Source organism: Globicephala melas, chromosome 15 (assembly GCF_963455315.2).
Source record: "Globicephala melas chromosome 15, mGloMel1.2, whole genome shotgun sequence".
Lineage (NCBI taxonomy): Eukaryota > Metazoa > Chordata > Mammalia > Artiodactyla > Delphinidae > Globicephala > Globicephala melas.
Genome location: NC_083328.1, coordinates 22107704 through 22125472, shown reverse-complemented (window position 1 = coordinate 22125472; position 17769 = coordinate 22107704). Strand labels below are relative to the sequence as shown.

General features: G+C 40.4%; 2 protein-coding genes across 2 annotated transcripts in view; one reads left to right on the top strand and one right to left on the bottom strand.

Annotated features, from left to right (window-relative positions):
• The first annotated feature begins 3593 nt into the window (after positions 1 to 3593).
• The window catches only part of ACSM3 (acyl-CoA synthetase medium chain family member 3), a 28384-nt gene continuing 14208 nt past the window's right edge, over positions 3594 to 17769 (top strand). Inside the window, 4 exon segments of the mRNA XM_030871436.2 lie at positions 3594 to 3803; positions 4385 to 4455; positions 4457 to 4600; positions 15566 to 15766. Of these exon segments, the coding sequence (XP_030727296.2) occupies positions 3603 to 3803; positions 4385 to 4455; positions 4457 to 4600; positions 15566 to 15766 (617 nt within the window). The 5' untranslated portion in view covers positions 3594 to 3602.
• Positions 9721 to 17769, bottom strand: part of ERI2 (ERI1 exoribonuclease family member 2) — a 36679-nt gene continuing 28630 nt past the window's right edge. Inside the window, exon 11 of the transcript XR_009559205.2 lies at positions 9721 to 9739. The gene's annotated coding sequence lies outside the window, so the exon portion shown is untranslated. The remainder of the gene's footprint in view (positions 9740 to 17769) is intronic.

Below are 17769 nucleotides of genomic sequence, written 5' to 3'. Positions count from 1 at the left end.
GCAGCTGTTTAAAAAACAAAACAAGAAAGCAAAATGAGGACGATCTCTGTGTACTGATATGGAAAGCCATCCAAAGTTTTATTCTTAGAAAAAAAAAATTTAATGGACGAAGCAGTGTATATTTTAGGCTACATGTTATATAAAAGTGGTGGAGAAAAAAGAAACTAACAGTCATTTACTTGAATACACATAAAGAAACCCTGAAACGATACATAGAAATAATAGTAGTTTTCTGAGGAAGTGAGGGTGGGATGAAACTGACCAGCTGTGAGACTGGGGGTGGGAGGCAGATTTTTCACTGTGTACCTTGTATGATTTTTGAAGCATTTGAAGATATTATGCCCCAAAATTAAAAACAAAGTTACAACACTAAAATCTTAGTGGTGACTACTTAACTTCTTCTTTCCCACTGAAGTAAGTTGTTAATTCTGTTAAGAAGGGAGAGACCTGCCGAATGTGCAGGATGTAACTTGCCATCAAAGAGCAGAGAAGGGTGGTCCCTCTTACTCAACCCCCACTGCCAAAAAGAATGATGCTTGAAGATTCAGGGGCTTATTTCTGTTCTAAAGAGCAGCCTCTTCTAGAGCCTGAGAGAACTGCCAAGGGATCTCTGGTTAACACTTTTCCTCCCACGGCCCTCAGATAAGAGAACAGTGACGCGTAATACTTTACTAAACCTGAACTTTTAGAAAAATCTTATTTTGGGAATGCTTCCTCTCAATTTTCCTGCATATTAATGTTTCATATCACTCCAGTTCTGAGCTGTTATCAATATAGATTAGCACTATCCACAAGAATTTTCTGCAATGATAGAAACGTTTTGTGACTGCACTGACCTGTATATGGTAGCCACTGGCCACATGTGGCTATTAAGCCCTTGAAATGTAGCTGGTGTGGCTGAAGAACTGATTTTTAAATAGTATTCAAATTAATCTAAATTAGCCACATATGAACAGTGCAAGTAGTCATACATTTCTGGTTAAAGCAGGAGAGGCACTTCTCAGGTCTGCTATAATTCTGAGTTATTGGAAAAAAAACCAAAAACTGTGTGCAAAAGTTCTGCCTTCTGAAAAAGTCATTTACTGATTCAGCAAATATTTATTAAGCACTTACTGTGGGTCAAATGCTATTATAATTCCCATGAACATAACAAACAACGCCCATACCCTCAAAGACTTTACATTCTAGTGCAAAGATTAGCAAACTATGGCCCGTGGGCTAAATCCAGTCCTCCCCTTGCTTTCGTACAACCAGTGAAACAAGAATGATTTTTGCATTTTTAAATATTTGGAAAAAATCAAAAGAGGAATAACAATCCATGACACATGAAAAGTACCTGAAATTCAAGTTTCAGTAGCCATAATTCGTTTTTTTAGTAACACAGTTACGCTTATTTATTTATGTGTTGTCAGTGGCTGCTATCTCAACCAGAATGGAGCTGAGCTGTTGCAACAGAGATCAAAGGGCCCACAAAGCCTAAAATATTTATTATCTGGCCCTGTACAGAAAAAGTTTGCTGACTCCTGTTCTAAGGGATAGTAATATGCTAGGCACCATGATAAGCACTTTGCATGCATTATCTCATTTAATCTTTGGGATGACTCTCTGAGGGAGGTTCTATTAGTCTCTACGTTGGTAAAATGTAAAATTGGGGCCTGAAAATGGGTATTTCTAACAAGTTTCCAGGTGACGCTGTTGCTGCTTGTTCACGGATCACAACCTATAGATCAGTGATTCTCTGCCTTGGTTGCACATTAGAATCCTCCGAGGAAATTTTTTAAAATGTGATTCCCAGGCCCTAACCCCAGAGATTCTGATTTAATTGCTTCATGTCCCAAGCATCAGTACATTTATAAAGCTTTCCTCATGACTCAAATATATAACCAGGGTTGAGAATCACTACTCTAATGAAATCCTACTGAACTATAGTAAAGAGAAAATTCAAAGACCAACGGTCTAGTTCTAACTCTCATATCACATTAAAGCAAGTTGCTTCCCCTCTCTGGGGCCGTGTTTTCTTTGCAGGTGAAAAATGAGTAGGCTCAAATCAGATGATCTCAGAGGGCTCAATCTCACTGCCTTGTCAGGTCCTCACACAAATAGGTTGGAGAGTCAGAAGAAGTACCCAGGTCTCCCCATGCATTGGGTGCAACAGAATGCTGCCCAAATGCCAGGTCCATTTAGGCTAAAATTTATGGCTGGCGTCCATTATTAATTATTGTTTGGCAATTTATCAATACAGAAATGCTTCCACATAGATACTCTGCCTTACATACCATACAGTTAGAATTGCAGTTAAAAATGATGATTTAATGATTGTGAGAGTAGTGTTTCATTGTAGGAAATTCAGAAGATTACAGAAAGTATAAAAGAGAAAACCCTATAATCCCTAGAACAGTGTTTTTAAACAGCCTCATTTATGAGACCTCAGCCAACTAAATGCCATTGTGATCAAATGATTTCCCACAGAAGCCGGGAAGGCTGGGTGGCCCAGAGAGGCCTCCCCGACAAAAGTCCTGAAGGCTAAAGCCCTATTACTATATCTCTGGTAAAGATCCAAGCCTGGACTCAAAGATAGCGTGGGCTCCTATTTGGAGTATGGGAACCGTACCCTATAAACTAGAGGATCTTTGACAGTGCTTTCATGCATAGTTGGTACTGAGCTACCTCAGTTTCTTCATCTATGGATTATCCACTGTGAAAAATTCTCCTAAACATTTCTGCACTCCTTTTGAAATCTGTAGGTGTAAGATATTAGATTAAAAGCTTAACCCTTTGCTTTCACTGAGAGTAACTGGGTAACCCAGATCTTTACTTCTTTAGAAATGTATATGGGAGGCATATACATTATGCCTTAGTAGTCAGAAGAATGGGCTGGGACCAGACAGTTCTGGGTTCAAAGCCAACCAATGCCTCTGTTACAGACCGAATGCTTGTACCCCACTCCAAACCAGTTCTTATGTTGAAGCCTTAACCTCCAATGTGATGGTATTTGGGGATAGAGCCTTTGGAAGGTATTAGGTTTAGATGAGGTCATGACAGTGAGGCCCCTGATGGGATTAGTATCTTTCAAGAAGAAGAGAGACCAGAGCTTGCTCTCTCTCTACCATGTGAGGACACAGAGAGAAGGCAACAATCTGCAAGCCAGGAACAGAGCCCTCACCAGATAACTGAATCAGCCGGCAGCTTGATCTAGGACTTCCCAGCCTCCAGAACTGTGAGAAATAAATGTCTGTTGTTTAAACCACACAATGTATGTTATTTTGTTATGGCAGCCAGAGGTGACTGAGACAACCTCTTACTCATCATTTTCTCTATCTGCAAACAGACGATCTTATCCACTTCACAGGGTTACGCTGAAGATTTCATGATAAATTGTATGTAAGTAAGACACTGAGCAAAGTGTTTGGAACATAGTGAGTTCTCAGAAAATGGTACTTTTATGATGATTAACAATAATAAAACTTAGTTGTTTGGAGACATGGCTACCTTCAAGCCAGAAACAAATGCATGTCTTTCTGCTTGTCTTTTAGATGAGTTGGTCTCTGTAGAAATCCTGAGTGCTAAAACATTCAGCAGGACTGAGGCTAGCTCTTGTCACCATGCAGATATTACTTCGTGCCAAGTATTTTCAGGGCCTAGCAATTCCTTGTTCTTTGAGAGCATTGCATAAAGATTATAGAACAGTAATCCCTCAGGATTTCTCCAACTATGAATCCATGAGGCAGGACTTTAAACTAGAGATTCCAGAGTATTTCAACTTTGCTAAAGATGTCCTAGACCAATGGACCAATATGGAAAAGGTTGGAGCAAGGGCCAGTCAGACTGCAGTTTCTTAACTGTGAGTGATTTTACCCCAAGGGACAGTTGACAATGTCTGGAGACAATTTTGTTGCCATGACTTGGGGGAGGGTGTGTGCTAATGGGTAGAGGCCAGGGGTGCTGCTAAATATCCTGTAATGCACAGGACATCTGGTTCAACATGTTAAGAGTTCCATGGTCGAAAAAGCTTGGGTTACAAAAATGTACGATTATAGGTTAATTTTTTAAAAAACAAAAAGGAGTAGAGTGAAAAGTGAATCCAAGAGTAAGAAATGGTAGGAAATGAGGCATAGAAAGTGCATTGAGAGAAATACAGAGGGATGCAAGAATTCTAACTTTATGGAAAGAAAAAGGCTAAATGAGAAATGATGTATGCTGGAAGAAGTGACATGGCTCCCAACATCTAGAAATAAGGACTCCAGAGTTATTCCCAAATACTACAAGTATGTCCTAACTAATGACCTGTGAATTTTCTTCAGAGAAAATATACCACTAAGTCAGCTGAAACAGAATTTAGCTGCACAACCACCTTTAAATCTATGACTGATTTGTCTTTCCGCAGGCTGGAAAGAGACCTTCCAATCTAGCCTTCTGGTAGATAAATGGAAATGGAGAAGAAGTGAGATGGAGTTTGTAGAATGGGATCTTTTTCAAGGAAATTTGCAAATATACTTACAGAAGCCTGTGCCCTGCAAAGGGGAGATCGAGTAATTGTGATTCTGCCCAGGATCCCCGAATGGTAGCTTGCATATGTAGCCTGTCTGCAAACAGGCTAGTAGTGTTTGCGATCTGATCATATTTAAACTATGGTGGATGAGAGATTTTCCAAAACGTGTAAGTAATCACGAGACATTTGTTTTGGCAAATTATTTGAGGAACTATACAAAATATAGTATTATTCTCACGAACCTTGGAAATGTGTTGGAAACATGCCATATCTTTTAACCTAAACTATGAGTTGGGTTTTTCATAATGAAACAAGTTTAAGTGAATGCCAATCAACAACTGAACACCTTTATACCTACTGCTTTTCTCCTCCTATAGGACCCATGGTCATCTGTAACTCAATCAGTCCCAAACTCAAGGAACCCACCCTAGTTTTTGTTTCAAACCTTTATTTGTCTCCTGGTTAATTACCATTAATCTGGTGCCCTAAGCCAGGCATCTGCTACTCCTCCTTCCTAATCAGTTCCTACTTGTAAATTTGACTTCCTACATGCCTCCTCTTCTCCAACTTCATTGCCATTGCCTTACTTCATATCTTTACCGTCTCCTGAGTGCATTTTCCCAAAAGAATCCCTAATTCTGGTCTTGTGTGTGTCCACACCCCACCTCAATCCAATTCATAGCCAGTGTTCTTTCTAGAGCACATATTTTTATCCTTTTATTTTGCTGCTTGATATTATCTAATAACTCCCTGTTGCCCACCAGATAAAATCTGAACTTCCTTAGGTGTGTCATGGAAGGCTCTAGCTATCTTCCCTTTATTTTTCTCATTTCCCCACCCTCATACTCTTTGCTCCAACCACGTCAAATGGTTTCCTATAAAGTTTGTGATCTTTCTCATCTCCTTGATTTTGTGCACACTATTTCCTATGCTTAGAAAGCCTTTCATTCACACCTAACCACCTGGACAACTTCTATTAGACTTTAAAGTCTCAGCTCTAATGTCACCTCTCAGCAGCCCCACCCTGATGTCCCAGTCTAGATGCTTTCTTTTTTGGGATCCCCCAAAGAAATACACATGTGTTTCTATTTTAACCTATACAGTATTATCTGGCGATACTATTTGTTTATAAATCTGTCATTCTCATAGGACTATGAAAGCTCCTAAAACGCAATGACTGATATATTCATCTCTATGTATCCAAAGATTGGCATACAGTAAGTCTCAGTGAAATATGTGTTGAATTAACATCCTTATTATCATAATAAATCATTATGTTAAGTAACCATTCTTAATTTATTATAATCATTGGCATTTGAGGAGAGCTATATGCTCTAATCTCATGTGTACATGTAAATTATACACTGGAGTTGCACAGTCCTCTTTTGCACGGTTTTTTAACAAAATGACTGCTTTCGTGAATGCTGCTTAAGCTCACTGTCTTAGTAACAGACTACTTGATTACCAGGACCAGAAATCCATTCATATTAATTCAATAATGAAGGAAAATTATCGAACATCTACTGGAGAATCTTACAGGGGAAAAGAGTGCAGAAAGAAAAACTGGCCTCTACAAGAGAATAGGCTATTCGTCAGGCAGCTTCTGTCTCTTTCACTCTGAAGTCACAGGGCCTCTTGCCTTGCCTCTGCCTTTCTCAAGCACCTGCTCCAAAAAAAAACAATCACCTGCTCCTTTGACCTCTTCTTTCTTGCTAACACATTGTTTCTCTTCATTTTGGTTGGTGCATGGCTTTGATTTTCCAGGCAAATGTCTCAGGCCTTAACACTGTAGGTCGCGTCCACGAATCTACTCAGTCTCTTAAAATTTAAGGCAAAATCTGATTGGCACAGCTTGGCTTAGGCCAATCAGAAGTTATCAGAGGCAGCTTCAACTGATAAAGCTTGGTTACTGGGACTGTGGGCAGAAGGAAGGCAGATTCTCTTAGAAGAGAGAATGAGAGGGAGGCAATAAATGGTAAATCTAATATACTAATAGTGCTAGTCTTCAGGGCAGAATAAGAAATGAGCTCATGGGCTTCCCTGGTGGCGCAGTGGTTGAGAGTCCGCCTGCCGATGCAGGGGACGCGGGTTTGGGCCCTGGTCCGGGAGAATGCCACAGAGCGGCTGGGCCCGTGAGCCATGGCTGCTGAGCCTGCGCGTCCAGAGCCTGTGCTCCGCGACAGGAGAGGCCACAGCAGTGAGAGGCCCGTGTACCGCAAAAACAAAAACAAAACAAAACAAAAAAAGAAATGAGCTCATAGTTGGAATTTCCTAATAATTTTTCCCTTTTAGTAAGCCTTAGCTAATTTAAATATCTGCAAGTTGTTTATGTATTACATAGGGCTATATACATATATGATAAAGAAAGGCAAAGGAATGGTTAACACAATATTCTGGATCATGGCTACCTGATAATTTGGGGTAGAGCACACAGAGGGCATCAAACATATTGTTAAATTCTCTTTTTTAAGCTAGATGGTGGATAATTCTTATTTTCATATTTTTTAAAGGAAATTGTAGATATACACTACATGAATTCTGTTGCACAGTTGGTATTTTTTGCAATAAAAAAAGAAAAATGTATAATTGAACAGTGTCTTAGGAGGAGTCTTAAAATGTTTGGAAGTGCATTACTAAAGGGGAGAGTAGTGAGATAACTGTTACTGTGCTTTCAAAAAAGAAAATGTACATAGTACTAAAAGGGATAATATTAAAATATAGCATTTGAAATCAGAATTACTGGGAACTTGGAGAAATGTAAGTTCTTCAGCTCTGCCCAAGATTTACTGGATCTAAAACTAGGGTAGAGATATACAAAACCCAGAAATCTATGTTTTAATAAGCCCTCCAGGTGATTCTGATACATGTTCAAGTTTGAGAACCACCGAGCTAGAGGAAGTGAGCCTTTATCTTACTGGGGGCCCAGAGAATGACGAGACCTTGGTAAACTGAGGAGATCTGGCCACTGGTCACTAATTGGCTTATGTTAGTGTGTGGAGAGTGGAGCTCTGCATCTTGAGGGAGGCCTCTCATTACCATGTTTATGATACAAGGTATATAAAATGATATTACCAACTTATTAATTTGCCTGAAGGGCCAAAAGACTGGCATGAGTAGCCCCCTCTCTCCCTGTTAACAGACCTACATGAGAAGAAAAAATTTAGCCAGAAGTTTGTTTAGTGGACAAAACAAGTAACTTTCATAATTCAATTTCTTGGCACTGGGGTTTGAAAGCCCAGTTCATCCACCCATCTCTTTATACCCACAATCCTGTCAAACAATAAGTGTTTACTGGTCACCTGCTATGTTTTAGGAGCTGCGGGGTTTAGGGTCCAGTGGGAAAGAGTCATGAGTCACGTAAACACATAGTATGACAAGTGCTACAAAGAAAATAACACAGGAGCCATCAGAATGCATAAGAGCAGTATCACTATAGACTGAGAGAAGGTCAGGGGGATATTTAAGCTGAAACCTGAGGGATGAGTCAGCCAATGGGAGAAGGCATGGGTAATGGGAGCATTCTAGGCAAATGGAAAAGTTTCTACAAAGGTCCTAAGGCAAGAGATAATTTGTAGATTTGAGAAAATCAAAACCGTCCAGTGTGAATGTAGGTACTGGCTAGGGGCCACCTCATTCCGGGGACGATAGTAAGTGAAATCCCCTAACAGAGACTCCTCCTCTAGACAGGCTTGGATGAGTACTGTCGGGATTTGCCCTAGTAAGTCTCCTTTTTCTATGTTCTGTGGCTGCAATATCCCTTTCCGAGACCAATTCTATATTAATATATCATATATCAGGGTATGGTTTAATCTTGCTTCTCTGTGAATCATTATGTCTGTTTACACTGACTATGAATATCTCTGTTCTGATCTATTTTATGTTGAGTTTAAAGTTTAGCTCCTGGAAGTCAATCTATTTCCGTTATTTCCAAGTTCTCAGAGAGATATGCTCTATAGTCCCCAGTGCCAACAACAAGCTCATATCACATTTTAGTTTTCAAACTCTTTTGTATGTATTGTAGGCCAAATCCCTTTACAACAGAGCCCTCAGTATATGATTATTAAAAAATATTAATTGCCAAGAATTTGTTCCTTTAAGTAATATTTACCACAAAAAGCTAGTATAACACCCAATCTCAGCCTACAGGTCTTGAAGAAGTTTCTATAATGTACGTGGTCCCTCTGGAATTATAATAAACGTTCACTCATTTGTTCATTTTATCTTCACAAGAGCCTTATGATTAGGAAGGGGAAGTCTCATTTTATAAACAGGGAAGGCAAAGCTTTCAGAGATGGGGGAAAAGGAACATTGTCATTTGCCCAAAGGCATTCAGAAAGTCAGTGTAGAGCCCAGTGCACTCTCTAGAACTTTCTAGAAGTTTTACAAAATTTTGAAATAGGAACAGTTCTTAAAAATCAACTATACTCCAATAAAAAATTTTTAAAAGTCATTTAGGTGGGGGAAGTCAGCATCATGGCAATGTGAGATGTTTCCTTTGTTTCTCCCCTTCAATTTACAACCAGTAAAACATATATAACTCTACAAATGTTCCTCTGCTCAGTACACCGGGACACCAGAGAGATCCACACTTCTGTACATCTGAAGGTGGGTGGAATGGCACATAGGAGGTGGAATCAAGGGAACAGTGGAGGGGGTGCCGTAACCCTGGCCCTCCGGCCCATCAGTGGATGAAGAACCCAGTGGTAGCAGGGGAGGTGGTGCACACAACTCCAGCTTCCCAGCTGAAGCAGCACACGCAGCCAAAGGGAACCAGGCAGCAGCAGCAGCAGGGCCTGCGACCCTGGCCCCACCAGCCACAGTGGTGCCCAAGACTCCAGCTGCCCTGCCCAAGGCCGTAGTGCCCGCAAACCTGACAAGCCCAACAACCCCAGATGTGGCCGAGGTGCCTGCCATCCTGGTGCCCCAGGGGTGACCTGAGCAACAGCAGCAACACTGGCAGCAGCAAGGCACCAAGGACCCCAAAGGCACAAGCAGAGACAATGAGGGCTCCAGTGACACCTCTGGCAGGGGTGGTGAAGGGTGGAAAATACTGATTCGACAATACAGTCATGGGCAGGTCAGGTTAGGGAAACCAAAGACTTGTGCTATAGTGCCACCTACTGGAAAATAAAAGAAAGTCCTCTAATTCCCAACCTGTTGAATCGTTAGAATCAAAGTAAACAAATCTTACCTAATAAGAAAGGTGTTCACGTCTTCAAATGGGTGGGCAGAGGAACAAGTCATCAGGCACTGTGAAAAAGCACAGTGGCAAGGTATCAGGAAAGAAAGTGACAGTTCTCTAGAAACCAAACTTAAACTCACGGAAGATTGCAATCTGATAGAGAACTAAAAATAGCTGTCATACAGAGTGAAGTAAGTCAGAAAGAGAAAAACAAATACCATATGCTAACACATATATATGGAATCTAAAAAAAAAAAAATTGTCATGAAGAACCTAGGGGCAAGACGTTAATAAAGACGCAGACCTACTAGAGAATGGACTTGAGGACACAGGGAGGGGGAAGGGTAAGATGGGACAAAGTGAGAGAGTGACATGGACATCTATACACTACCAAACGTAAAATAGATAGCTAGTGGGAAGCAGCCGCATAGCACAGGGAGATCAGCTCGGTGCTTTGTGACCACCTAGAGGGGTGGGATAGGGAGGGTGGGAGGGAGGGAGATGCAAGAGGGAAGAGATATGGGGACATATGTATACGTATAACTGATTCACTTTGTTATAAAGCAGAAACTAACACACCATTGTAAAGCAATTATACTCCAATAAAGATGTTTTTTAAAAAAAATGATCTATAAGAAAACCCAGAAAGTCATTTCAATGAGTTCAGGAGTAAAATTAATGAGCAGGAGGAATATTTTACGAAAAGACTGAACCTCTAAAAAGGAAACAAATAGAAATTCTGGAGGCAAAGAACTCAATAAATGATATAAAGAATGCAATAGAAAGCATTGAAAATAGAGCAGACCATATGGAAGAAAGAATCAGCAAGCATGAGTACAGAAATCTAGAAATGACCCAGGATGGAGAAGAGAGAAAATTAAGGGTTTTTTTGTTGTTGTTTGTTTCTTTAATGAATAATTTCTAAGAGAACCATCTCATTCCATTAGGAAAGGCAACATAAGGAGATGAGAGCCAGAAGCGAACAGAGAGTTTATTTAAAGAAATAATAGCTAGAACTTCCCAAATCTGGGGAAGGAACTGTATTACAAGTCCAGGAAGCTAATTACCTTAATTACGTACAAGTCCAGGAAGTTAATTACCAGGAAGCTACTTACCTCAATGCAAAAAAAAAAACTTATCCAAAACACATTATAGAAAACTGTCAAAAGTTAATGATAAAGAATTTTAAAGGCATCTAGGGAAAAAAGACAGTAACCTAAAAGGAACCCCCACTAGACTATCAGCAGATTTCTCAGCAGAAACTCTACAGGCCAGAGGAAAGTGAAATGACATACTCAAAATATTTAAAGATACAAACTGTCAGCCAAGAATACTCTGTCCAGCAAAGTTTTCCTTCAGATATAAAGGAGAAATAAGGCTTTCCCAGGCAAACTAAAGCTGAGGGAACTCACCACTACACCTGCCTTAGAAGAAATGTTGAGAACTTCTTGAAGATGGTGGAGTAAGTGTACCCGGAACTAATCTCCCACCTGAACACATCAAAAATACATCTACATGTGGAACAATTCTCACTGAAAACTAATTGGAAACTGACAGAAGGACTCCTGTACAACTAAGGCTGTAAGAAAGACACACACACGATTGGGTAGGATGGGAAAAAAAGGGATTGGGTTGGGACCTGTGCCCCTGGGAGGGAACTTAGAGGAAAAGGGAGATTCCTTGGGTGGACACCTGCCCTAGGGAGTGAGTAGGTCAAGCCACAGACTGGGCACCTCAGCCCTGGGGACCTGTGGAGGAGACAAGACCCACTGGCTGCTTGGAGAGCCACTGGGACAGACAGAAAGCCTGGAGAAGCTTGGATTCCACTTGTGAGGAGCACACAGGGGCTGGTTTGCCCACAGGCAGGGCAGAGAGAGGTCTACCCTGGTGGCTATCAGGTTTTGGGAGACCACCTCACCGTGCACCCCAGCCCAAGCTGACCAGCTCCCCCTCACTCCACACCACAGCATGGCACTACATCTAGGGCAACCATAACAGGGAAAAGACACAGTGATGGGCTGCATCTGAATGAAGCCACAGACACCTACTTATATTAATGCATATATGTGGAATCTAGAAAAAATGGTATAGATGACCTTATTTGCAAAGCAGAAATAGAGACACAGACATAGAGAACAAATGTATGGATACCAAGGGAGAAAGGGGTGGGGTGGGAGGAATGGGGAGATTGGGACTGACACACATACACTATTGATAACTATGTATAAAAGAGCCAGCTGAGGGGAACATACGGTATAGCACAGGGAACTCTACTTAATGCACTGCGGTGTCCTAAATGGGAGGGAAATCCAAAAGGCAGAGGATATATGTATATGTATGGCTGATTCATTTTGCTGTGCAGTAGAAGCTAACACAACATTGTTAAGCAGCTATACTCCAATAAAATCTAATTTAAAAAATCAAAACAACAGCAAGACATCACTGTACACCTATTAGAATGACTATTATCAACAAGACAAGGAATAACAAATGTCGGAGAGGATGTGGAGAAAAAGGAACTCTCATACACTGTTGGTGGTACTGTAAATTGGTGCAGTTACTATGGAAAACAGTATGGAGATTTCTTCAAAAAATTTAAAACTACCATATGACCCAACTATTCCACTTCTGGGTATTTACCTGAAGAACACAAAAACACTAATTTGAAAAGATATATGACGTCTATACATTTATACAAAATAACAACTGTGAAGCAGAAACGGGCATTTCATTTCTGGAAGTTTTGAACTTTTTTTTTTTTTTTTACACGAAACTTAAATATTAGTAGGTATCCTCCTCAGAGAGGCCATCCCCAGCCAACCTATCTAGAACAGCTCCTCCCCTTACCTTCACCCAAAGTGCTCATTCTTTATTTTTTTAAACAAATTTATTATCATCTGATACTGTATATGTTTCCAGTCTGTCTAGAATGAGGGCAGGCACCTCTGTCCATTTTGTTTTCTACAGTATCCTTAGCACTTAGAAAAGTGTCCACCACATAGTAGGCTTCAATATATTTTTTTAATGAATAAAGGTATCCACTGTATTTATAATTGTTACTGAGTCCAAGCTCGCTCTGCTCACTGCAGGACAGGCCAATAAATCAGGAGACGAGGTGTTGAGGCAACTAATAGAGACTTCTTTCGGAAAGCTGGCAGATGCAGAATATGGCTGACTATGGTCCCCAAAACACCATCTTATTGGGGTCTGGATGCCAGTTTCTTTTAAAGAACAGGGAGGGGGATGAGGTGAGGAAGTAAAGTAAAAAGGCCATTTATCTTGCAAAACATCTCCTCGAATGGCCTGCATTGGGGAGGGGATGTGTTAATTTCTTCTTTTCTGCAGCCCTTCACAGGTGGCCAGGGTCAGAGTGTCTCTCTGTGCGCTGAACAAAGGCACTTTAGTTTAACAGTCAGGCAGGGCGGCAGGGTTCCCTGTGGCAGGCCATTATGTGTGCTTACAGCTATAGACAGTGATTATAATAACAAAAGCAACGAAAAGCAAAAGTTAAAGAAACAGATCCAACAAGGAGTCAGAATTGGTTCTTCCCTGTTACATAATCATCTAGGACATCATTCCAGAGCAATACCAGAAGATTGTTTTATATTTAAAGTAAACAGTGTAATGCTTCCGAAATGATAATTTGGATAGGAAGATGTTTAATAGGTAAGACTGATCACTGTTAATAGATTCCTTTAAAGATATTTTAGGAATTATGTATTGGCAGAACTTAATTATCTAAGGGTAATGTGTTTAAATAAAGTACTTCTCCTTGGTCATGAAATGTCAACAGTGGGTTTGTTGTAAGTGCCTTTAAATTATGGAAAAGTGTTGGCCATGGTAGGCTTACTACTTATCTCTAGGTGCAACATCTCTAAGGAATAACCTTGGAGTTAAAGCCTCATAAAAATTGCTGCATTGCTTTGATTAGAAAGGGAAGATATTCTAAAGAACCTTATGTTTTGGTCCTGGTTGTCTGTTTCTTGAAGGACTCCATGGGAGGGACTTGTCCTTTCCAAAATGGAAAGATGAGCCAGTGTCAAGAGTCCAAGAATGGGACTTCCCTAGTGGCTCAGTGGTTAAGAATCCTCCTGCCAGTGCAGGGGACATGAGTTTGATCCCTGGTCCGGGAAGATCCCACATGCCACAGAGTAACAAAGCCCATGCACCACAACTACCGAGCCTGCGCTCGAGAGCCCGCAAGCCACAACTACTGAGTCTGTGTACCACAACTACTGAAGCCCAAGGTGCCTAGAGCCTGTGCTCCGCAACAAGAGAAGCCACCGCAATGAGAAGCCCACGCACTGCAACGAAGAGTAGCCCCCGCTCACTGCAACTAGAGAAAGCCCGCACGCAGAAATGGAGACCCAAGACAGCCAAAAATTTAAAAATAAATAAAAAGTTTTAAATAAATAAAGAGTCCAGGAATGACCAGATATATGTTCTTCAAAATTCCTTGCCTGCTGTGTCACTAGGAAGAGGAAAAATCATTATAAACTAAATGCCTTCCACCCCTACTTGAAGGTCTGGAATTTGAGTGGTGGAATCTGGAACACAGATAGAGACAGAGATAGAAATATGATACAGATACAGATATATTCTTGAAAGTCCATTAATCCTTAGAGAAGATAATAGCTAAATTTTATTCAGTACTGTTCTAAGCTCTACATGCATTTTAACTCATTTAGTCCTTAATAATCCTATAAAGAAGGTAGTGTTATTATAATCCCATTCTACAGATGCAGAACCTGAAAATCCCAGAGGTGAAGTAGTCTTGCTCAAGGCCAAGCACTAAGAGTGTCTGGCTCCAGGACACACTCTTAACCATTACACTACACCTTACAGTGTAATTTACAGCAGGTGGGGAGTAGAAGCACAGGAGAGATAAATGTCTCAATCCTTCTCTTTGGAAAGAAACCATAAAATATTCATGTATGTTTTAAGAGGCACTGAACCGAAGTGGTTAAATGTACAGCTCTGAAGTCAGGCTGCAGGGTTCAGTCCATGCACTGCCACTTGCTACTTCAGTGATCTTGGGCATATTATTTATAGGGTGGACTAAGAATGCCACCTGCTATATCAGCAAACAAAGGATGTTGTGGCCATCAAGCCATCAGCCACTGTAGCTGCCCCTGATGGTAATGCCCTGAGGGAACTCAGGATGGGAAAGAAGAGGATCTTGGCCCTAGACAGTTGAGGTGCCTATCAAAGGAATGATTTCAGTGAGCCCAGACTCTTGCATCTTCCCATACACAGAAAAGCACTAAATTCATTAACTTGAGATGTCAGGTTTTCTTTAATTAACAGTAATCTTTTGATGTTCCAACTACCTGGTTTTTGTTGTAAAAACCACCCCCATATATCCCGGCTTCTCCCTTCACTCTTCGGAGCAGTCCCTCAGAGCTATCTGAGAGGCTGCTCCCAGGCTTACATCCTGAGAAAGTCCTCCCAATAAAACATAATTCTCAACTTTTATGTTGTGTATTTTCTTTTTAGTTGACAATAGCTTTTGAGTTTTGTGTTTTTTGGTAGGGATTAAATGTTAAAACATGCGAAACACGTAAACAGCACCTGGTACTCAAAGTACTAAATAAATGTTGGGTAATATTACTTTCCAATCAAAACCCTCTTCAAGCTGAATGTTATGAATGGTCTCCAGATAGAAGATAATTATCCAGGATTTAATACCCTTTCATGTTAGGTCAAAAGGGTCATAGACTTTGAGATCCCTTGAAAGGCAAAAGCATAATAATGAAAGGAAGACAGACACCTTGCCTAGAAAACCAACTAACTCACTCTGAGAAATACAGAATGTACATGAGTTATCTACACTACCCTAACATGGTGAAGGAAATCCTTTCTAAACATTTTCTTTTCTTCTCCTTTAGGGACAGTTTTAATCCAGGAACCACTCAGATGACCCAGAAAGACATCCTCTACCGACTACCATCTTCAAAATCAAAGGGCATTATTACCAATGATGTTTTAGCTCCAGCAGTAGATGGTGTTGCATCTAAATGTGAAAATCTGCACTCCAAGATAATTGTGTCTCAGAGCCCCAGAGAGGGATGGGAGAACCTCAAGGAGATGATGAAGTGAGTAGCCATAATTGTTGTAGAACAGCTTCCCAAGAAGAAACGCAACATTGATAAGACAGTCAATCCATGACTGACCAGAAAAATGAAAATTAAAACGATAGACAAAAATTTAATTAAATTCTTGGACTCTTGACAAAGGGAACAACTGGTGATTATTCCTGCACTTATAGTGCAAAGCTCTGAGGCAATAAGGAGCTGGCAGTGTTTTTCATAGGTTGGGATCTCAAGGAAGCACACCCTAAGACAGAGATTAGTTGTGTAAGAAGTTTGCTGAGGAGTTATCTTGCATTAAACACCTGTGAAAGAAAGGGAAAGATGTGGGATTGTACTTCCAAAAAAGCCCTCAGCCAGCCTACTGAGATCTGTGGAGTTTGGATAGCCCTTCAAAGCTCTGCCCAGCTAAAGCAAGAGGTCCTATGCTGATCAGTAACTGGGTATGGGCTGTCCTTAGGAGGCATGACCTTGAGCAAGGCAGCTGTCTTCAGTCAAGGTAGTATCTAAAGAAGGATCCTAGCTCCTGGAGGGAGTATGTTTTAAATCCTGAAGCAGGATCTAGGAGGTGCATCACAGCATCAACCACAGAGCTGTTATCTCCCAGGGAAATTGGTAACAGTCAATCCTTCTTTGTAGGCTGCATCATTCCCTTGATGACAGTAACATTTCTATCAGGTTATAGTATGAAGAATATTTAATGGATGCAATTACAAAACTGAATTATACTGACGTTCAAGCCCTGCTCTGGGGTGCTTCCTGGGGTCACTTGGAAATCTCGCCAAGTATTGTTTATATTTTAGCTTTAGGGTGGCAGCAAATTCCCTTTCTGGAATGAGCTTCCTACCTTTACTCAATGATTTTGGAGCATGCTGGCAACTATGGACTTGTTCCTACCTCTTCTAAAATAGTTAACACTTATTGAGTTATCAAAGGCCAAATTCTGTTCTAATAAAAATGTTATAATTGCACAATAGCTAACATTTATATGGCACTGATTATGTGCCAAAAACGAATCCAAGCACTTCAGATATATTAACTCATTTAAATATCACAACAACCTAGGGAGTAGGAACTATAATTATACAGATGAATAAGGTCAAATGCTAGGATCTGGCAGATCTGGGCTTCAAACTTAGGCAGTCTGGTTTCTGAGCCCACATACCTAACTGCTATGTATAATGCTTCTGAGGGACTGGTACACTAAACCTGCCTTAGGTTTCAAGAGTAACCATATCTATGATAGAAGGATAGGTACACAGCTATAGTACTAACTTTTTTTAAAGAAAAAAATTATGGAATTATAGCCTAAACATTTGGTTTATCTTTGTTAGGATTTAAAAATAGCTTTTCTATATTTTTCATGGCTGGATATTTCTGATTCATTCATTCTCAGCTCAATATTCCCAAATAAAATTCTGTATGCTTCTTAGACACTCAAATGTGCAGAGTTTACCTCCTCTCAGCTGCCCTGATGTATGACATGTATCAAAGCCCAATTATCCTTTGGAACCAAAATTTTTTTTCTCTTTAACTGAGGCCCTTCCTTCCCTAGGTGGATACTTAGATCCTCTTCAGTCTTATTGTTTACTATATTCAGAACTATGTAGACTCTTTTTTGAGAAACAGAAAAACCATCCTTTTGAGGGGTCAGCAAATGTTTTTTATAAAAGGGATGGATAGTAAATATACAGGCTTTGCAGGCCATGCAGTCTCTTATCATACCTACTCACCCTTGCTGTCATAGTGTAGAAAGCAGTCACAGACAATATGTAAAAGAATGGACATGGTTGTGTTCCAATAAAACTTTATCTGCAAAAACAGAAGGCAGGCCATATTTGGCCTGTGGGCTATAGCTTGATTATCCCTGCCTTATACCATTAGCCATGACTTCTATTAACATACCCATTTTTTTTAAAATCACATTTTTCTTCACATATCCATGATTATAAGATTATAGAATCCTCTTTCTGTTGGAGGTATGATAAAATTCTTGAGTTTTTAAACTG